Source organism: Trachypithecus francoisi, unplaced genomic scaffold, assembly GCF_009764315.1.
Source record: "Trachypithecus francoisi isolate TF-2019V2 unplaced genomic scaffold, Tfra_2.0 Lachesis_group9, whole genome shotgun sequence".
Lineage (NCBI taxonomy): Eukaryota > Metazoa > Chordata > Mammalia > Primates > Cercopithecidae > Trachypithecus > Trachypithecus francoisi.
In genome coordinates, this window is record NW_022681474.1 from 5,589,773 (window position 1) to 5,613,394 (window position 23,622).

At 37.8% G+C, this 23,622-nt stretch overlaps 1 protein-coding gene across 1 annotated transcript in view; it reads left to right on the forward strand.

Moving 5' to 3' along the window:
* USP6NL (USP6 N-terminal like) overlaps nucleotides 1-23,622 on the forward strand; it is a 157,417-nt gene that overhangs the window by 8,903 nt on the left and 124,892 nt on the right. Inside the window, exon 2 of the mRNA XM_033210007.1 lies at nucleotides 3,965-4,051. Coding sequence (XP_033065898.1) covers nucleotides 4,048-4,051 — 4 coding nt within the window. The 5' untranslated portion in view covers nucleotides 3,965-4,047. The remainder of the gene's footprint in view (nucleotides 1-3,964; nucleotides 4,052-23,622) is intronic.

A 23,622-nucleotide genomic window follows, 5' to 3' on the forward strand; every position in this document is an offset into this window, starting at 1 on the left:
CTCTTAACAACATATTGTTAATTTTACATATTTTGGACAGTTATGTAAGTGGTATCTTTACATGTGTGTATATATATGTGTGTACAGTATATATAATATGTCAATACTTGTGATATTTGTTGATGTGCATACCCATATTTCATTTATTTCACCGCTTCATAATACTTGATTGTATAAACATGATATCATTACCTACCCTTTTGTTGATGGAAATTTCGGTTTTCTTGATATTATGAATAGCATTGCTATAAACATTTTTCAGTATATATCTTAGCACACATGAAAGACTTTCTGTAGCCACATATCTCTCCTTTGGTTAGTGTTTGCCTGATAAGCCTTTTTTTTTTTTTTTGAGATGGAGTCTTGCTCTGTCGCCCAAGCTGGAGTGCAGTGGCGTGATCTTGGCTCACTGCAGCCTCCACCGGGTCCCAGGCTGAAGCGATTCTCTTGCCTCAGCCCCGCTAGTGGTTGTCATTACAGACGCCCGCCACCACACCCAGCTAATTTTTATATTTTTAGTAGAGACAGAGTTTCACCATGTTGGCCAGGCTGGTCTTGAACTCCTGACCTTGTGATCCGCCTGCCTCGGCCTCCCAAAGTGCTGGGATTACAGGCGTGAGCCACCGTGCCCCGCCTGATAAACATTTTTAATGCTTATTTTGTGCCTTTATGTGTTCTGCTGATTTAGGTGTATTTCTTATGAAATGTGGCTAGGCTTTTAAAATACAGTCTTTTTAACTTGAAAATTTTTAAATTTGGATTTAAAATTACTATCTTTACTGTCTGTATTAGTCATCTTTGGCTGTAATAATGCTGTGTAACGACTGCAAACTTTCAGCGCACAACAGATGTTTCTTTCTAGCTCATGGGTCTGCACTCTGTTGAGTTTGGCTGGGTTTGACTGTAAGCTGCAGGTTGGCTTCAGTTACATGTCAGGTATTTATTCATTGTGGACCACCGCTACCTGGGGCATATGTTTCTTGTGCTGCACGTAGGTGCACAAGGGAAGGCAGGTTGCCTCAGTGCTCCTCAAGCCTCCAGTTAGAACCATTCCAGCAAGTCAGAGGCCACGCTCTTAGAGTAACTGGAAAATGAGATGAAAGGCCAGTTTTTGCAGAAATATCCCAGTATAATTTGATGTGAAATTGTGGGTTTAAGACATTACTTTTTCCCTGTTGGATGGTGTGAAAAACAGAAAGTAAGGTTTTTCTTCTTTCACTTTTGTATGTTTAGTGCAAAGGTAGCATTTAGGGGAGGAGAGAGGGAGTCTGAACATCTTATCCTGTGTGCTGCTCAACTACCTTGTTGCATATAGAATTGGTAGACTCCTTACTTTGAAAGTAGGTCGGAGGGGCCGGGCGTGGTGGCTCATGCCTGTAATCCCAGCACTTTGGGAGGCCGAGGCGGGCAGATCACGAGGTCAGGAGATTGAGACCATTCTGGCTAACATGGTGAAACGCTGTCTCTACGAAAAATACAGAAAATTAGCCAGGCTTGGTGGCAGGTGCCTGTAGTCCCAGCTAATTGGGAGGCTGAGGCAGGGGAATGGCGTGAACCCGGGAGGTGGAGCTTGCAGTGAGCAGAGATGGCGCCACTGTACTCCAGCCTGGGTGACAGAGCAAGACTCTGTCTCAAAAAAAAAAAAAGAGAAGGTCAGAGGATCTACATTTTAAAGCTATGATTAGTGTAAATAAAGAATCCTGAACGTGTGACTTCAGTTATGTCATTTATAAATGTTTCTAAGAACTACTCCATGACATTAATTCCAAAACATTCATATAACTGTATAGTTTTGTAAACTATAAAATTTGTGTACATTTATTACCTCAGATGGTAAGATTATAAGTCTAGTGTTTGTAGGTTTTATTATACTGGTGTTTTTGAGGTTGCTATTTTTGGTGCTGAGAAAACTCTTGATGTCTTAAGAGCTGAAATCCTTGAATAAGTATTTCTTTGGCTCCTTTTGGTTATAGGCAGGAGGCAGGGTGCTACATAGCACAAGGTGCTTTAATGTTACCATTTAGGAGTTTTAAATTTAAGATTAAAAAAATTTATATAAACATAAGGAGAAAAGTCCCTGGTCAAAGAGACTAGACTCTACAAGTATAAATTTAAGTGGACTCTAGGGTCATATGTGAACATTTAATCCTGCTTTATTTGTAACACAGTACTGTCTTTCCTTGTCAGCGGTCAGCATGCTCCGGGTCCACATGTCCTACCTCAGAGTTTCCTAGGCAGGAAAACAAATCTAAATAGAGTCAGTTAAGCATCATTAAGAAAGTATATTTCTTGTGAGAAACTTTCATCATGTATTCTAAAACTAACATGTGGGTTATATGTTTTAGATTTTCCATACAACTTCTCATTTCCTTTGGGATAATTGCATTTTCTGGAAATGGAAATCACTTAAGTGGACAGATAAAGAGGAAAGCATGTGGAATGGGGTCCAGGGTATTACATGGCAGCACTGTGATTCTATGTCATGCCAATTACAGTGTGCGGGCCATGCTGCGCACATAAGTGCTGATACAATCTGTGTTCATTCTGCAAATGAAATACTTCTCAGGTAAATTACATGACACAAGTACGGTATATAGATGTGGCAAGCAGTATTTCTTCAAAAAGTATTTCCCTAACTTTGACTCTAAAGCAGAGGTCTCTAGTAGTAGTATACTGTTTTCTTTTGAGACGGAGTTTCGCTCTTCACCCAGGCTGGAGTGCAGTGGCCGGATCTCAGCTCACTGCAAGCTCCGCCTCCCGGGTTTACGCCATTCTCCTGCCTCAGCCTCCCGAGTAGCTGGGACTACAGGCACCCGCCACCTCGCCCGGCTAGTTTTCTGTTATTTTTTTTTAGTAGAGACGGGGTTTCACCGTGTTAGCCAGGATGTTCTCGATCTCCTGACCTCGTGATCCGCCCGTCTCGGCCTCCCAAAGTGCTGGGATTACAGGCTTGAGCCACCGCGCCCTGCCAGTATACTGTTTTCTTAATTGATTTAGAAAATAACCATTACCTATTGTGATTGGAAGAAGTAGCTTATTTGTTTATGAAGCTACATATGAGGTAGCACAGGTGTACATTTTGTATTGAGTCGGATCTTATCTGTGGAATTTTTGTTAGATTTAGGTAGGCATTTGTGCATCCATGGTTGTTTAAATATAGCATTAATATTTATGCCTATATTGATATTTTAGAAATACAGTAATTAAGAGAAGAAGATTTATAATGTAAATCTTAGCAAAGGGTTAAGTTTGTATTAATACTAACACAAGTTGATGTTTTATGTTTTACTCTTAAGTGGAAAGGAACAAGTACAAAATTTTATATGTAGTATCAAGTATATTTTTAAAATACTTAGAAAAAAATGGCTTGAAAGGAAATATGTCCCAAATGATTGGGTAGATGTAGGGGTAAGGGTAATGTATTATGAGAGAAGTTTACCTTATTGTTATTCTTTTTTTTTAAACAATGAACCCATACTACTTTTATAATGAAGAAAATATTCATTACTAGAGAAAGTCTATAGCAATAACTTTGCTGATCCTTATTTGATGTCTTACATTAATCATTTATGTGCAATCAAAATATACTCAGCAGGGATGATGTGGGCTGTATTTACCCTAGATGGATTGCTTTCTACCTATGATTTAGTTGGGAATGGGGAAGAACTGTTTTTAGTGTTGAAGACAAAGGACACCTGTTAGTAAGTTTCTCTGTGATGATTACTTAATACGTATCGTTTACATTTGAAGTAACTTATTTCAAAAAAGGAAAACATGAATTCAACAGGATGTTCTAGAGGTTGATTAATGATCTTTTATATTTAATAGGTGATCACAGGAGTTCTTTTGGAAATAGTAGAACATTTTTGAAACAAAATGATTTTCTTTATTTTCTTTAAGAAAACTTTATTTTAAATATTGACCTATAGAAAATACTATTTCTTTCTCTTTGTTTCCTGACTAGGACATGTATTCCTCTGAGAAACCTTGGACAGCAGATTTTGGTTTAATATCTGATTGGGACAACATTCAGCGCCATTTCCAGTCATGAGTAAGTGCGCTGCTTCCTTTCCTTCCAGCCATCTCAGGAGCGTTTGCAGTATTGTGCTTAGAAAAGAAAAACGGTTACTGAATAAATTGGAATTATGTCACTTATTCAGAGATTGAATAATCTGGTTCCACTCAGCACTCTGCGCTTATGTGTATTAAGACAAGGAGATACTTTCTGATGTTTGATTTATTCTAACAAGTTTCATGTGATGAGGAAATCTGGTCATTAACTCCTTGGCTGATTTAGTTCTGTTATCTAAAATTTTATATTGACTTGCCATTGGAAAATGGTTCTTCAGAAATATGAATAGGGAACATTGCAGTTGACCATAATTAGTAGAGGTTTTATAGTGAACATTGCAGCTGACCATAATTAGTAGAGGTTTTATTGTGTGAAATGTAATCATTGAGTAACATGGGTTACATTGTATTTAAGGGAAAAAAAAACTCTCTAACAATCTATCAATGTCTCTGATAGAACAAAGAACCAAGGCTATCCTGGGCTTAACCACATTTGATAATTTTATCTTCTTAGTTGTAAGGGGATAGTATGTATAATATTTTCTCTCTATTCCTCTATACTTCTGCTTGTGAATAAGAGAACTGGATTTTATTTTTTTGTGTTAACTGTTTCCTTTTAGAGGGTGGGAAAAGAATTGAGATTTTACCCTAACTGGGATTATATGGAGGTTTGAAGTACAGATTTCCTGACTATGGAATCTTTGGGATGGAATGAGCATTTTCTTATTGGAAGATAATATTAGAGTTTAAATGTTTTCACATATTATTTGTATTGATTATATTTACCTTAATATGAAATAGGGCAGCTTTTCTCATCAACAGTTCAAATAATTAGGCAGTTGATAAGTGAAAATGAAGCTGCTATTGTAAAATCTTGGAGTGCTTTCTACTAAGAATAATATCGTAAGGTCTTTGATTTTCGACTTTTCAGTGCTATACTTTTTGGTAGTGTACTTTGAAGAAACAAGGATAGTGGCTAGATGCATTCAATACAGATTAAGAAAGAGTTTTTTTTTGTTTGTTTTTGAGAGGGAGTCGCGCTCTGCTGCCCAGGCTGGAGTGCAATGGTGCCATCTCTGCTCACTGCAAGCTCCGCCTCCCAGATTCATGCCATTCTCCTGCCTCAGCCTTGCAAGTAGCTGGGACTACAGGCGCCCGCCACCACACCCAACTAATTTTTTTTTGTATTTTTAGTAGATACGGGGTTTCACGTGTTAGTCAGGATGCTCTCGATCTCCTGACCTGGTGATCCGCCCACCCCTGCCTCCCATAGTGCTAGGATTACAGGTGTGAGCCACTGCGCCCGGCCAAGAAAGAGCTTTTGTTGTTTCAGCTTCCATCATGACATTTTGTGAGAATGTTTATCTAATGTAAAGTGCTAACTCTATTGAAGATGATAATTACTTCACAAAAATTAAAATAAATGGCAAGCATTTTAACTTAAAAACGCTTACATTTTTGGAAAGTAAAATGAATTTCCTTCTACTTTGCAATTTTTGAGTTCTGTTAGGATCAGTGTTGCAGATGCAAGTTTTTTTGAAGACAGGTAGCCTGTGCCTTTCATGTTTGAATCTCGGTGTTTGACAGTGTCTTGTACACTGCTTACCCTACAAAATAAAGATCACAGTCCTGTGAGGATGAAGGCAGAGGGGAGGAGCGGCTTGTCAAGCAGCTAATAGTATTTGAACCACATAACGTTTTTCATCTTTAAATTACAATGTTTATATTTTATTTGCAAGATTTTTAACTGGTTCTTCTTTATATCCACTAATAATTTTCCATTTCTACTTAAAACAATTGGTTCTGTCATTCTTCTATCTCTTTGTGGATCTTTTACATGCTTATTTTAAAGTCTTTTTCAGATCATTTGATAATTTAAAAATTTTGTCTTCGGTGAATTTATGTTGTGATTGTTGATGTTTTCATCATGTTTTGTAATTTGCAGGCACATTCCAATGGAAGTTTTTTTGCTCCTATGTCTCTCTCTCTTTTTGTGATTTTTGTTTTTTTCCTGCTAGTCTAGCAGATTCACAGTTGTCTCTGCCTGGCTTTGGAGTTCCCAGATCAGAATCAGGTCTGTGTTAGTGGGTCAGAGCCCTGGTCTCATGGTGACGTTAGGGACATCACAGATTCAGTCACTCAGTCAGCTGGCATTAGGTCAGCAACTTCCTGTAAGCCGTAGCCTCAGCACAGTTAGCAGAAACATTTTCAATCTAGTTTCATAATTAAGGAAGAGTGCCACCCCAGTCTCTGGCTTGAGGCACAGAGCCTGACTCTTGACCCTGATTCCTAGGGAAATCTTTTCTTTACAGTTACCCCACAGGACAAAACTTCCTGCTGCTTTGTCCTACTCTGGGCCCAGAGTCCGGCTGACCTTGTGCCTTCAGTGTGCCTCACACTTTATGTTCCTGTTAGATTTCTGAACTGTGGAGATGTTTGGGGCATAGCTATGCCATTTTAGTGACTTGTGCTTCTCTTTCATCTGTTATTTCTGTGTGTTTGTGTGAAGAAGGGGAAGCTACAGAGAAAGAACAATGCCATTGGGGACTTAACACCTTACTTCACACTTCAGATTCTTTTTAAAAAAAATCAGCTTCTAAGTAGTCTGCTAGTTCCTAGAGCCACTGCCTGTCACCCACACAGCACTCCAGCTGGTAGGTGAGCCCTGTGTGCTGCTTCTCCATAGCACTCTGCCTGCCTCGTTCTGGGACCCATGAAGCTGTATTCAAATCATCTGCTTATTTGCTTGTATCTTTCTCTAATCTGTGTGCTCCTGGAGGGGCAAAGATGATTTCATTCCTAGAGCCAAACACTGTTCCTGGCACTTAATAGGTGTTCAATAAATATTGCACTACCTTGGGTGTTTGTAAGTAATGTCCTTAGTATGCAGGAGCTATTCTGTGTTTTATTATTATTGTTTTTATATTATGTTTTATTATTATTATTTTTAGGTGAAATTAGAGCTGTTGCCATGAGAAGAGTGTATGTGTAGAGTTTCGCCTGAGACAAAGCATTCCAGGCTGGTGGAGCAGTGTGAGAAAGGTGTGATGTTCTGACTCCACATAGGTGTTGCTAGCGAATTGAACATTCTGGAGTCTAGAGATAGGAAGGGGGATTGTAAAGGTGGAGGAGACGAAATTGGGGTCCAGGTCATTTACGTTCTAGGAAGTTTGGACTTGATCCTATAGGGCTGAAGGAGCTATTAAAGGATTTCAGTTAGAGGAGCAACTTAATGAGTTTTCATTCTGGAAAAAATTACCCTGACAAACATATTTTGTTAGATGTCAGTTAAAAAGATTGGTTGCACAGACAGTATTCACCCTTTCTTGCCTTGTTCTTAGTTTTCAGTTCTTTCCAAGTTCCCTTTGAATCAGACTGAGTTACATTTCTTTTTCTTGTCAATTTGATGATTTTCTCCAGCAAAAGAAATTGTTCTTGAGTAGACCACTGTACCAAAGGGTAGGGAGTATTAGAGCGATCTGTCTTGTGCTGCAGTTTCTAGGGGGTTGTAAGTCTTCCAAATGGTCGTGATCAAGTGTGTCAGAGTTCTTGTTTTTGAAAAAAAAAAATTATGGATGCATGGTACAGGCTAAAAAATAGCAATATATGTCATTGAAGTTTAGATAGAATTTCCAAACTTAGATTTGGGTGGGAATGATGGGTTAACTTTTTTCCCCCAATATTTTTCTGGAGATTAAAATAAAGATTGGATATTTGTGTGTCTGGGTAGGTTTATCTATGCAGTATTTCCCAGCCCTTTCCATGTTATCAAGAGCTGGAACATGGTCATAGCTATACATCGTGTGGGATAAACTGAAGAAACTGTTTAGGGTGTAGAGGCACCTGGCTCTAATGTCTCAGCCCAGGCAGCCAGGCATGGCTTGCTGCCATGGCACCCTCTTGGCACAGTAGTTGGAATGCCCTATCTAGAATCTTCATGATGTTTTTCAGCTTTTATTCTGGTGGTTATATAGGCTATCATGTTCTGAGGCTGAATATCTATTTTTGGAAAATGTACTGTATGATGCTATTATGATGTGTATTTCATTGTGGATTGTACTTAGTTACAATCCACAAAAAGCCTTTTGATTTTTAGTACATAAATTTTTGTTGTTTTTCTGTATTTGCATATTTAACATTTATCATACTTGCCTATTTTGTTTTTCTCAGATGGTACCAAATATTAAATTAAGTTGTTATACTCAGACTGTGACTATGATTTGAAAAGGAGCTCTCAGGATCCATAATATAAAGGGTCACAAGAGAAACTTGTACGCCAGGCACAAAGTAGTGATTATTTTGGTAGAATATGTTAAAAAAAAAAAAAAAAAAACTAAGTGAAAACACCACAACACAAAAGTAATTAGAGTATTACTTAATTTCCTTTTCCAAAGCTTTAAGTAAAAACAAAAACCAAAAACAAAACAAAAACAATACTTAACTAGCTTATTTGCTCTGTTTTAAAATTTTAATGTTCTGTATTTTATTTCAGTTTCTTCAGGCAAGTTTTGCTCTGCGACTAATTACGTGATAGGTTTCCTAAGAGTTTTTCTCTTCTGGCTAGGTAATACAGGAGTGAATCTATGACATTGGAGGTGTTTGATTCTGCCCTTTGTTCTGAATAATGAAATGAGTTTTTTGAGGTCATTTTTCGATATGAAATGTTTCTCTTTCACCTGAGGAAGAGTAATGGCAGTGAGTAATTTGTGGGGTAGTGTATTTGTGGTTTTCTAGTAGTATAGGAGTAAAGATCTTCATTCACTGGAGCAGGGAACTAAGCGTTCATGCTGAAGTGAAGAACAATTTGTTTGAACATTTGTTAGAGCAGATAATATTATAAATTATTGAATAGATTACTAAATCTCTCGGTGGTAGTAGAAGGATCCTTTTGAGTCTTACTAAGTAAAAAAATTGTGCTCCAAGTAGCAGAAAACTTCCCATAAGTACTGGCTAAAACTCTCTAGGACAGTAGCCTATCTAGGTAGATAAACTGTGGAATAGCTGTGTGCTTCCGAAGTTGGGTAGAAGTTAAAAGAAAATTTAAGTTGAATTGTATTTGAAATGCCAGCATGTCTGTTATTTAATGGAATCTTAAATCCCTTTACAAAGTTTAACGGGTATCCTTTTGTTATATTAAGACTCATTTATGTTTGATAAATTTAGATTTGGGAATATAAAGTTCTAAATGTTAGTTATTCTTAAAATGTATATATAAACAGTGTTTCTTAGTGGAGGAGAGGGATTTGGAAATGTATGGAGACTTTGTGGCTGACAGTTACTGGGGAACCTGATGGCATTTAGTGGGCCGGGGTCACTGTCAGACCTGTGACAGCCTTCAACTGTAGTCAGTTGGTGAAGGATGCCAGCAGAAATTGCTTCTCAGAAAATGTGTGTGATCAATTTCTTAGTTTAGTGAATTTCGTTGTTGTTAATACTGACTATTTAAAGTGGAATATACTGTGTTTTTAGCTAATTTATCTTCTTTTGACCACTTGCTGTAGAAAAGTAATTCTGAGGCCGAGTGTGGTGGCTCATGGCTGTAATCCCAGCACTTTGGGAGGCTGAGGTGGGCGGATCACCTGAGGTCACGAGTTCAAGACCAGCCTGGCCAACATGGTGAAACCCCGTCTCTACTAAAAATACTAAAAAATTAGCTGGGCATGGTGGCAGGTGCCTGTAATTTCAACAACTCGGGAGGCTGAGGCAGGAGAATCGCTTGAACCAGGGAGGTGGAGGTTGCAGTGAGCTGAGATTGAGCCACTGCACTCCAGCCCAGGTGACAGAGTGAGACTGTCTCAAAAAAATAAAAAGAGTGATTCTTGGTTTGATACTATGGGAAACTAAATATGAATTTAATATAGGCTTTTCTTATTTATAGAGTATATTTTAATATTTTAAGTTAAAACTTTTTGGGAGGTGGTTTACATTTTTTCTTTTCTTTTTTTTTTTTTGAGACGGAGTCTCGCTCTGTCGCCGGGGCTGGAGTGCAGTGGCCGGATCTCAGCTCACTGCAAGCTCCGCCACCCGGGTTCATGCCATTCTCCTGCCTCAGCCTCCCGAGTAGCTGGGACTACAGGCGCCCGCCACCTCCCCCGGCTAGTTTTTTGTATTTTTTAGTAGAGACGGGGTTTCACCGTGTTAGCCAGGATGGTCTTGATCTCCTGACCTCGTGATCCGCCCGTCTCGGCCTCCCAAAGTGCTGGGATTACAGGCTTGAGCCACCGCGCCCGGCCTACATTTTTTCTTATATATTTTCTTTTGATATTTTTTCAAACTTACAACAAGAAAAGTTGTAAAAATAGTACTCCAAATTTCCACATACCTTTTGGTCAGATTTATCAAATATTTACATTTTGCCCATTTGATTTTCCCTCTCCCTTTCCCTCTCTCACACACATCTCTATCAAGAAATTAAAAGGCCGGGCGCGGTGGCTCAAGCCTGTAATCCCAGCACTTTGGGAGGCCGAGACGGGCGGATCACGAGGTCAGGAGATCGAGAACATCCTGGCTGACACGGTGAAACCCCGTCTCTACTAAAAAATACAGAAAACTAGCCGGGCGAGGTGGCGGGCGCCTGTAGTCCCAGCTACTTGGGAGGCTGAGGCAGGAGAAGGGCGTAAACCCGGGAGGCGGAGCTTGCAGTGAGCTGAGATCCGGCCACTGCACTCCAGCCCGGGCGACAGAGCGAGACTCCGTCTCAAAAAAAAGAAAAAAAAAAGAAATTAAAATGTTTAAACAAAACATTTTCTGTGAAAGTCTGTTTTCCTTTTATTAAGTGATTTTTTTTGCATAAATGTAAATTACTGTAGTAGTATAAGCTTAGTAAAGCTTCTAAATTATTTTTACTAGTTAAATCTTAAAATTTCAAATTATATACCTACTATTATATTTTTATTCTTCAAAAGCTATATCTATCTAGTTTTTATAGACCTGTTATTAAACATTTTCTTTTAAATCTACAATGTATTGCATAATATAGATAAATTTTATATGTAAATCAACTTTAATGAAATTTTTTTAGTACAACACAAATCAGAGTGCTCCAAATGACTTCTTTATAATAGTTTCAAGATACTCCATTCTTAAGAGAACTATTTAGAATTCCATTCTGAAAGCAGTAAGTTTTCCAATGGCAGGCCTCTTTATGTTCCCAGAGTCCCAGAGACTTGAGTTGGAACCCTGGCTTTGCTGCTGGTAGCCACGTTATTATGTATGGCCAGTGGCTTGACTTCTTTAACCGCCTCCCCACACATCCTTTACTCATTTGTAAATGTAGGTACCAGATAGATCATCTGGAAGCCTTCTTCTGACTCTTAAAATTTACTGTTAAGTCAGTGAGAAAATTTTCATTTCTTATTTTGCCTTATAGGCGTACATCTATTGGGTAAAACAAGGAATTCCTGTATTAGTTATGCAATATCCTAAATTACAAGAAACGCACTTTTCAGGGTTTGGGGGCCTGCTATGTTGCTCTGAGTCGGATTTTCCGAAGTACCATCATTCCAAATGCAGGCGCGTGTTCTCTGCTTCCTTCTGCTTGTTCTCCTGGCAGCCAGAGTTCAGAGGGGAATTATGTTTCAAATTAATGCTCTTAAATATTCGTCTTGTTATCTCTTTCATTAATTTTAGAAAATAGAGTTTGATTTTTACAGTTTTCTTCTTGAATCTGTGTTATTAGAATTGATGTACCGGTTGGAAAAAAATCTGTATCTCTTTTACATTAACTTCTCCAAAACTGGATTTCTATATGAAAATATTATATGTATGATTTTAAATATTTTTTATTTGTGAAAAGATGTAGTGGAAAGCACAGCTTAGTGAGGTTTGTTACATGGTCTGAATAAAATTCCACATAATTAACATCCAGTTTTTGCAGTGGTGTCGGGACAACTATATATTACCATGTTTTGCATTAAACACAAATAGACGTCTTCTACTAAGGGAATTTGAGGCTATCAGTGTATGTGATGGGTGCCATTGTACAGAAATCTCATTTCCTGGAGTGAGAAATTGATATTAGAAATTTTCAAGCCTCTGTCTCTCTTCCTCAGAATTGATCTAAAATAGTATTTTGATGTGACTTTTCTTTGGAGATAGACAAGGTGACGGTGAAAGTAATTCTTTTCAGCTTCTCTTTAAAGCTGTGGGTTAGAAAGGTCAGACCTAGAGTGAAAATACCTTCCCAGTTCCTCCCCAATCCCAGTCTCCCACTCCTACTTTTAAGCACTGAGCCATAAATTAATTCTTTTTTAAAACTGAAATGCATTGTATGTTTGTATCATGAATGTGGCCCAGAAGTCAGGAGGTCAGGTGAAAATGAAAACTTCTCCTATGGGTTATTCTTATTCATGTTCAGAGATAGTGGTCGTTGTACAGGCAGTTGGTAGTAGAGTGCTGTCTTTTCCCTCTGACTTTAGAAACTGACTTCCCCTGGCATCGCCTTGGTACCTGGAGCGGCACTGGTTTGATTTTGTTCTCACACATTAGTACCATTCAGGTGTTAAACTTTAAACAATAAAATATAAAAAGATTATAGTCAGTGACTAATAGATATTCATTAACATTTATATTAAGTTGTGGGGCATATGGAGTCACAATGTCTTTTTAAAAATACAGTTGCCTGTTTTAGATGTTAAATGAATGGAATAGAAATGGAATTTATAGAATGCATTAGTAAAGGTTTGGACACTGTACAGTAAAGCACCATGATCTCTTCACTGGTAAACCTTGTTATGTTCTAGCACTTGCAAGGTAAGGGAGAATATATTTGCTTGATTATAACTTGAGAGAAATTTGTAAAAGCTAACATGTATATATGTATTAAGTTTTTATGTAAATTATAATTGTTGGTCTTGTGTGTTTTCTTTTGGTAACAATTATACATTATTGTCTTTCTATGATATGTGATGCAGGTGATGTGTGAAGTGTTCAGGATTAGAAGAGGAGGAACCAGCTATTACCAGTGTTGGAAGAGCATTGCAAACTATTTACTTTTGACAATTATGGTACAGCAGAGATTGAATTTAATTTTCAAACCTGCTTAAATTTGTTGTTTTAACTAACATAACAGCAATTTACATGCTAAGTGGTTAATTCAGGCCACTATAATATGACTACTAGAATGTATTTTTTTGGCATGCTTTATTATAAAAAATATTTCTGCTGATAGATGTGACCTAGAAGCTATGTAAAGCAGGTTGTCTTACTGCTAATGGGAAACCTTTACTGCTGTTACAGTGTCTCCTCTGGATAAGAAAAGGCGCTTCTCCATTGCCATTATCTTATCCGGGTTTCCATACATGGGGGCAATGGGGCCATTGTAGTTTTTTAAAAAATCAGTCTTAATGAGACCTTGTATATAAACTTTGTACCTATAGGTATATTATATACATCTGTACGTGGGGGTCTTTGCACAAAACAGAAGAAAAACTCTACTTCTACTATCTGGGTATCTAAACTGACTTTGTTAAAAGGAATTTGATTCTTACACGATTCCTTAGCAGTATCTCTGTGCTTAAAAACGAAAGCTACTTAAAAATGTTTGATTTGTATTATAAAAATGGAGTTATTACTCTTTTCCCCACAGTGTGATGTAAAAATTGTTAGACACCACACATTTTATTCTAACTGAAAAGATACGCTTTTCTAGCTCAGTGCTGGCTGCATTCTGATGAAATATAACAATGTCTAGATCTACAGTTTTCCTTCATTATTTTTTCTTTCATTAGTGTGTATCTCTTCTCAGCAGATGAAATTCTTACATCTACTCCTTGCCAACCAGTCCAACTTTATTTTTTCAGTAGTATCAATTCTTTATTTTTAAATATTATTTCTGATAATGTATTTAAAAATATCACTGATTTATTTTTGAACAATTTGAGAGTAGGTTGCATGTATCAAGCTCCTTTTCCCGTATGTACTTCAGTGTGTGGTTCCGAAAAACAATGCCATTCTCTTGCATAACCACAGTAAAATAATCACATAAATGAATTAGACTTATCTAATATATGATCTTTATTCCAGTGTCGACAGTTTCCCCAATGATGTGCTTTACAGCATTTTGCTCCTCCGATACAGGATTCAGCTGAGTGTTATTCACACATTGCCTTTAGTCTTCCAGTCTCTTTAATCTCCTCTAATCTGGAATAGTTCCTCAGATTTTCTTTACCTTTTGTGATATGGATGTTTTTGAAGACACCAGACCAGTTGTTTTATAGACTGTTCCTCAGATGATGGATGATGGAGGGTTCCTGTAATGGGATCTGACCTAACAGGTGTGACTGGTTAGGGGACATTCTGTCAGGAAGCCTGCCTTGAAGAGAAAGGAAGACTGCTTGGTGATCTCTAGATTTCCTTCACATTTAGCTGTTTAGTAGAAAATTCCCCATTTCTACTTGAATTGAAATAGGATTCAAATCTCTTGCATAAGTACAGGATTTATTGTTCTGCTTTACTAGTTTCTATTTTACTTTTATTACAAAGGCTTGAGAAAAAAAATGATAATGAAATCTTTTCTAGAATATGAGATGGCCGTGAAATGAGACAGCCTTTGCCTTTTATGGAGAGATCCCTTTGTAGCAGAATTCCTGTTCTGAATTATCTGATAAAATCTCAAGATGCTACTGAACACATACAATGAAGGTATAAAGTATAGCAGTATTGAATTTAATTGTTTTATAATAATAAAACAGCTATAGCTATTCATATATAAATCGAGATTGCTTCACTAGAGATGAGCTGTTCTCATAACCTGGTGCCTCTTTTGTCCTGATAAATTTTCTTTAGCCAAAAATAGAATAAATGAACATTTCAGGACTCTGATTCTCATTAGGCTGTAGAGATTTATGGGTCATATTAGATTTTAATATGAAATGTCAGAATACTTATCATCTTATAGTTATGACTGTTAAAAGTTTAATAATTGCAAGGTATAGTGAAAGCTAGAAGATTAACTTGGAATATTGCAAAGGATAGGAAATTCAAAGTTAGACAACTTTGAGACACATGATACTATAAATTAATTTCTTAAAATATTTTAGGGGTCATAGTGTTTGAATCTTTGATTTTAAAACACGTTTTAAGGAAGAAAATTGTAATTTTGAATAAATAATACTTTTTTTTTTTTTTTTTTGAGGCGGAGTCTCACTCTGTTGCCCAGGCTGGAGTGCAGTGGCGCGATCTCCCAGGTTCACGCCATTCCCCTGCCTCAGCCTCCCAAGTAGCTGGGACTACAGGCGCCCGCCACCTCGCCCGGCTAATTTTTTGTATTTTTAATAGAGACAGGGTTTCACCGTGTCAGCCAGGATGGTCTCGATCTCCTGACCTCGTGATCCGCCCGTCTCGGCCTCCCAAAGTGCTGGAATTACAGGCTTGAGCCACCGCGCCCGGCCTATAATAATTGTTTTAGTTTTAGTATGAACAGATACTTAATGAGCCCCTTTATGTATGCACTGCTTCTGTGGTGGTCTCTGATGATACAGCCAAGAACAAGACAGACAGGGCCCGTGGCCTTGTATAGCATAGAACCGGTGGGGAGGCCAGACATTCAGCAGGTAGTATATTCTTAGTAATACCAAAAGGGACATCCAGGGAGTCTTTGCTCCTACAGGAGCAAGGGAATCTGTCCTCACAGGGAGATTGGGAGGAACACTTTAAGGAAATGTTCCAGCTGAGACCTAGTGAAGAGGAAGAGGAGAGTGTTCTAAACAGAAAGAAGAACGTATGTGAAGACCCAGCATTGAGAGATTGAGACTGACATTAAGAAATTAGGGAAAGCTTGGTATTGGGAGAACAGGTGGGTTAGAGGGGGTTTTAAGTTTAGTTTAGGTAAGCACTCCCCTCTTGCCTCTATTTATACTTTTGTCTAAATTCATTTAAACTAATCAGTTTTCTTCATTTTCCACAACCCCCTTTTCTTGTTGTTAACCACAACATTAAAATAAATATATTTTGAAAATGGGGGAAAAAGATTACTGGTAATCTCAGTATGTTAAAGAAACCATTTACATTTCTGCTTATGATCTTCTAGTACTGTTTAGTTTTTTTTTTTTTATATAATCACATTCATAGTGTATATGCAATTTTATGTTTGGCTTTCTAACATTGAATTGTATTTAAACAGATTTCTTATTGTTTTCATGGTTAGAATTCACAATTATATTCCTTAAAGGTAATGATGCATCATAACTTATTTAACCATTTCCTTTTCTTTTTTGGTCATTTAAGATGGCTCAGTTTTTAAAAATGTTTATAGAATGAGTGTCACTGATGAATTTGCCGTTTTTTCATTAAACTGGAATTAATTCCATAGGCTAGATTTATAATGTAGAACTTTTTATGCCTAATTCTTTTGCCTTTCTGGAAAAGATTGCACCCATTTACAATTACTCTGGTAATTGTATACAAGGATATCAGTTTCACCATAACTAGCCTAGTAGGCTCAAAATGACATCACATAGTTGCTATCTGTTGTATTATTTGATTTCTAGACAGGATAACTTAAAAAATTATGGTAAAATACACATACCATTTACCGTCTTAGCCATTTTTAAGTGTGTAGTTCAGTAGTGTTAAGTACATTCATATTGTTGTGCAACCTTGAATCTCTTCACCTCCTTTCATTTTGAAAAACTGGAGGCTGTGTACCCATTAAACACTAAATGCTCTTATTTCTTCCTCTTCCCGGCCTCTTACTACTCTAGGTACCTCATACAAGTGGAATAATTCAGTGTTTGTATTTTTGTAACTGGTTTATTTAACTCAGCACAATGTCTTCAAGGTTCATCCATGTTGTAGCATGTGTCAGAATCGCCTTCCTTTTTAAGGCGGAGTAATATTCCCTTGTATGTCTAGAACACGTTTTGTTTATCCATGCTCCTGTCAGTGGACACTTGGGTTGCTTCCACCTTTTGGCTGTTGTGAATTATGCTGCTGTGAACAGGGGTGTACAAATACGTCTTCGGAACCCTGCTTTCAATTCTTCTGAGTCTATACCAAGAAGTGGAGTTGATGGATCATATGGTAACTCTTTTTGTAATTTTGCAAGAAACTGCCATACTGTTTTCCATAGCGGTTGTACCAGCTTACATTGTGCAAGGATTCCATTTTCTCCACATCTTCCTAGCCCTTATTATTTTCTGTTTCATTGATAGTAGCCATCCTAGTGAGGTGGTATTTCCTTGTTATACAAGGTAACTTTTTCATGGACTCACTGTTTACATTTTCTCTTTCATCATATCCTTCTAAAACAGTCTTTTCTTCCGAAATGATTATTGAAAAGTCACAGATTTTAACTTTGAATGCTTCTTTTGCACCTTCCAAAAATTTTATTATGAAGCAGTGTAGCTTTTATATATTTACTGGAGTTTCATATGGTTTTTTGTTTGTTTCTTTGATTTTTTGAGACAGGGGTCTTGCTGTGTCATCCAGGCTGGAGTGCAGTGGCACAATCTTGGCTCACTACAGCCTCTGCCTCCCGGGCTCAAGCGATTCTCCCACCTTAGCCTCTCGTGTAGCTGGGACTACAGGTGTGTTCCACCACACCCGGCCAATTTTTGTCTTTTTTTGTAGAGGTGGGGTTTTGCCGTGTTGGCCAGGCTGGTCTTGAACTCCTGGGCTCAAGTGATCTGCCCACCTCGGCCTCCCAGAGTGCTGGGATTACAGTTTGTGAGCTGCTGTGCCCAGCCTCATATGGTTTTATTTTGAGACATGGACCATTTTGTGATGGTCAAAGGAGAGATAATGTATAATATACCAAAAAAGCAGAAGTAGTAAAAGGTTTCAGAAAGGGAGGAAGAATGGAGAATAATAAGTACCAAAGATGAGTTTTGCCTAAGGTACTGTTCTGTCAAGGACACTGTTGGCAGCCTTCCATCACTGTTGTAATTAATGTGTCATGTTGATTACAGATTTCATACTGGGGGAAATCTCTACAAAAATCTCTTTGAATGTTAGAGGGGACATCTGTGTTTAAATACTCAAGTGCTTCTGTGAATTCTTTGGCAATACGTTTGTCTTTATATTTACGTGTTTTATGTGTATGTGCACATATGAACCTTTTATCTTAAATGTGATGTTATGTTGAATTAACATTTATTCCAAGGCTATACACATAGAGCTAAATGTGTTTTTTTGGAGACAGGGTCTTGCTCTGTCACCCAGGCGGGAGTGCAGGGGCGTGGTCTTGGCTCACTGAAATTCCTCCTGGGCTCAAGCAGTGATCCTCCCACCTCAGCCTCCTGAGTAGCTGGGACTACAGGCACCCGCCACCACACTTGGCTGGTTTTTGTAATTTTAGTAGTTTCCGGGGTTTTGCCATGTTGGCCAGGCTGGTCTCAAACTCCTGACCTCAGGGGATCTGCCCGCTTCAGCCTCCCAAAGTACTGGGATTACAGGCGTGAGTCACTGTGCCTGGCCAATAATGAATTTTTTAAAACTAATAATGTTATTTGATAGCTTTGTTGGAATCTAGAGTAGGTCAAAATTAGTTGAATGCTCTGTTTTCTTGAATTTTTGATTTTGAAAATGAAGTCATATTTAAATTTCCATATTATGACTAAATCTCTTTTCTTCCATATTTCTGTGTCCATTTGCACGTGGCTTTGCAAAGTTAAAAGAAAAGTCAGTTCTACGCAACGGGAGACTTCCTTAAAAAATTGAAAATGTAATGTGTAAATTAGAATATGTTCAGTTATAGTATATTATGTATGGCTTTTAATTAACACTGTTTTTCCATGTAAGGGCACAACTCTCCTGTCATCCTTTACTTGCAAGAGTCACCTCAATTGTAATTTAATCATTAATTTTGTAATTATTTATTTAATGCCAGTTTCTCTTTGTAGAATGGAAGCAGGTTGATTACCCCTGTAGAACAGCAGTTGACATGGTACCTCTTACATACTAGATACATAAGAAACCTTGTAGGAATGAACAGGATTTTATTGCCTTTAGAATACACTTTGTATAGTCAGTAGATTAAGAGTTTCTCAATGTTGTGAAGATGAATTGGAATAATAATATATTTTTATTTCCCATGTTTGTGAAAGCTTTGTACATGTTTATGGTAGTGTCCACTGAGCTAATTTCTTGTCTGCTGTTTATAAGCAAAATGAATTATCATTTGATAAAGTATTTTTAAAGACTGATTTTCAATGAATTGCTAAGTTAATTCTATTAATACAAATACTTCTGTTCAAAAACAATTACTATCATATAATCTGCCTTGAAATTATATGAGAGAAGGATAATGTTGCCATCCACAAACACATATTCTGTGGCTCTTTCCACATCTGCCAATTTCAAGTTGTCAATGAGTTTTTATTTTTTGTAATAATGTGCTGTGTTTTATATTGTAGAAGTTTGTAGAGGTTGATTTTCTACATTCTAGAATGAAGTGACTGTATTTTTCCTCCTTTAAAACTTAAGTAGAGGCTGGGTGTGGTGGCTCACACCTGTAATTCCAGCACTTTGGGAGACTGAGGCGGGCCGATCACCTGAGGTCCAGAGTTCGAGACTAACCTGGCCAACGTGGCGAAACCCTGTCTCTATTAAAAATACAAAAATTGTCTGGGCGTGTTGGCTCCTGCCTGTAATCCCACCACTTTGGGAGGCCGAGGCAGGCGGATCACTTGAGGTCAGGAGTTGGAGAACAACCTGGCCAACATGGTGAAACCCTGTCTCTACCAAAAATACAAAAATTAGCTGGGCATGGTGGCGGGCACCTGTAATTCCAGCTACTCAGGAGGCAGGACAGTTGCTTGAACCCAGGAGGCGGAGGTTGCAGTGAGCCGAGATTGCGCCACTGTACTCCAGCTTGGGAGACAAGAGCGAAACTCCATCTCAAAAACAGCAACAACAACAACAACAGCAACCACCACCAAAAATTAGCCGGGCATGGTGGCGGGCGCCTGTAATCCCATCTACTGGGGAGGCTGAGGCAGGGAAGGTTGCTTGAACCTGGGAAGCGGAGGTTGCATGAGCTGAGATCGAGCCACCGCACTCCAGCCTGGGCGACAGAGTGAGACTCTGTCTCAAAAAAACACAAAACAAAACAAAACAAAACAACTCAAAAACAAACCAAACTTAAGTAGAATGACAAATAAATGAAGGAAGCTGATTTCTTAACCCAAAAAAGAGAGAAGAGTTAGAAATGGTTTATAGTTTAATATCCTACAGTCTTTTTATATTTTCAGGCCAGTGGACATCTTGAATATTTACAGATTATGTTTGTCACAATAAAATTATCTCTCACGTTTTTTTCATCTCATTTATCTCCATGTTCTGAAAAGGATGACAGTAGTTCAATTCTGAAATGTATTTCCAGGAAAGCCAAAAAAGTTTTCTGAAAAGTGGGTTAAAAAAAGTCTGAATCATTGCCAAGAATGAAAAGATGCTGCTGGGTTGTTATTCGTATGATCAAAAGAATTTGTAGGCTTCGAGCACAGTCCAAATATTCTTCTCTATGTTTTTTGCATAAAAATGATGTTGATGACACATATGAAAGTGCGAAAACATGTTAGTTCCAAAAAATATGCATAATAGTACCTCATTTTTGTAAAATCAGTAACCAAAAAGTACAAAGTAAGTCTAAAAGATTGTCAGTAGTGCTTATCTCTATGTGTGGGACCTAAGACAGATTTTTATTTTCTTTTGGCTTAGTTTTAGATTCTTGTTTTTCTATACTGAACATGCATTATTATTATAATAATAAGAAAAACTATTAAAGATGTGTATTGACAAAAAGAAGAAAATAGAGACCTATTAGTTTGTAATTCTTTAAGAGTCTAGGGTGTTGGTTTGAATTACTTATAACATTATTTGCTCTGAATAGCAGTATAATTTTGCTTTAGAATTATACCAGTTCTCTTGTACTTTTTATATTTAGGGCCAAACAAGATTTTGATATTTTTCCTTTGTGTGCCTCCCCCAGCCATCCATCCATCCATCCATCATCTATCCGTTTGTCATTCATCCATTCATCCCTCCATCATCGATCCATCCATCCGACAAGAGTGAAATCATGATATTTTATACCGTTCATGTTCACATAGTCATTTATAGTTAGCTTTTCCTATGTCATTCTTCTAGAACGGTGGTTCTGAACCATGGCTGAAGGATCATTTAGGGAAGCTTTTAAACTTTGTGGTGCCCAGGCTGCACCCTAGGACAATGCAGTCACAGTCCCTGTGGATGGGTTCAGGCATCAAGTCCTCTTTGAAACTCCCCAGGTGATTTCACTGCAGATTGACAATCACTTGTCTAGAGTCCAGTTTTTTTAATGCTATCTAGTATTCCATGGTGTGCACTCACTGAAACTTCATTAAGTTCTTATTGTCGGACTTTTCGATTATTTCCCTTTTTTTTTTTTTTTGCAATTACAAACAATACACATTGCAAACATCCTTGTAACTAAATTTGTGTGCATGACTATATTTGTTAATATAAAATTCCTGTCATAATATTGCTGTTCAGATAGTATGCAAAAGGTTAAGGCTTTTGATTCTTTCTGCCACAATGGATATCATGATTTTGATTTGTCTAATTCGGAAATTTTTAGAAATTCTGTTGTTTATTGATATACCCAAATATTTATTAAATAACAACTAATGAGTCTAAAGCTATAATAGGAAAGCTTCAGATGTTACTTAAGACAAGGTCACTATCCATGAGGAACATGGTCTGGGGCAGGGTTTGTCAACTCATCACTACTGACTTTTGGGACTAGATAATTCTTGTGGAGGTTGTTCTATAAATTGTAGGATGTTAGCCAGCGTCTTTGGCTTCTATGCACTAGATGCCATAGTATTCCACCTCCTCTTGTGACAATCAAAAATGTCTTTAGACATTGCCGCCTCCCCAACCCCCACTGGTGGTTTGTAGTCTGCAAACTACAGCCTGTGGGTCATATTTGGACACACATTCACATGTGTATTGTCTGTGTGTATTGTACAATAGCAGAGTTGAGTAGTTACAACAGTGACCACATGATGGCTTACAAAATAGAAAACATTTACTATCTAGCTTTTATAGAAAATGTTTGCAGACCATAGATCCAGTCTATCTCCCCCATGAGGGACATGGTCTGGGGCAGGAAAGTAACTTGTAAATAGCTAAAATTCACTGGGATAAGGGTTCTGATAGATTTAGGTATGTATAGGGTGTTGTAGGTATGGGAAGAGAGGGAACAGCTAGTTAATGCCCTGAGAAGATTGGGAAGACCTCTCTAAGGAGATAACAAAAATTAGGTCTTGAAAATCTGAGTAGAGAAAAATGGGGAAGTTCCTGTAGGCAGGGGGCATGGAATATACAAAGGCAATGGTGGTGTATTCAGGGAATGGAGGAAAGTGTCATGCGCCCACTGCGTGTAACTGAAGTAGTACTGGCAAGAAACTTCAGGAATCGTATCTGCAGTGATAGATGGGGACTAAATTATAAATGAGGCTATACTCTATGCTAAGGAATTTAGACTTATCTGTGTGCAAATGGAAAGCTATTAATGTTTTTAGACAGGGGAGTGATTATCAATTTGTGATTGGAAAGATTTTTTCATATGGTATTCTGATGTTACATTCCCTGGTTCCTGATGCTCTATTGAAACCTGCCCTGCCAACTCAAAATTGGTTTTAGCGCTACTTTGCTACTTAGCACATTCTTCTTGGTTATGAGCGTCTTAAGTCTCTAATTCCCAGTGCCTACCTAGCACATAGTAAATATTCAATGAATGCTTGTCGAATGAATGTAAATATTACTTACAGGATCTTCAGACTCTTTCTGCCCCTGCACCTAGCCTTGTGCCGGTAAACGTTTAACAACCAGCTGCTGGGCAGTGTGGGAGGGAGAAAACCCTGATTGTAGTGTTTGCTAATTTCTGTGGTATAAAAACATCCACCACAGCCAATTTTAAAACTTCAAGCTACCAGTGAGATGGTACAAACGAGATGTAGCTCATCACTGCATGTACCTAGCAAGTACCTAGTAAAATGAGATGAAGTGATCCCTTGCGTTTTTAAGTGGAAATAGAAAGATTTTTATTGTAAGTTTTGAATTCTGTAGTTACAAAGGATGATATTTTCATATATTGTAAGTATTGACATTTCAAAGTAATATTCTCAAATCACTCTTCTAAATCAGGAATGGAAGGGGATTTCCCTAACCTGATGAAGGGTATCTATATCTGAATTCTTTAAAAATGCTAACTTTTTTTTTTTTTTTTTAAGAGATGAAGTCTCACTCTGTTGCCCAGGCTAGAGCTGGAGTGCAGTGGTACAATCATAGCTCATTGTAGACTCAAACTCCTGGGCTCAAGGGATCCTTCCGCCTTAGCCTCTTGAGTGGCCTGATAGAGTATCTATAAAAGGCTTAAAGCAGTCATCATCTTAAATTGGAAAATGTTGAAAGCATCCCTTTAAAGTTAAAAAAGTAGAAGAGTATGCTGGTTAGAACCACTTCTATTAAATATTGTATTGATGGTCTTAGCCAGTGCAGTAAAACAAGAAAAATGGATTAGGAGTATAAGGATTGGAAGGAGGAAATGAAGTGTTCATTTCAGATGAG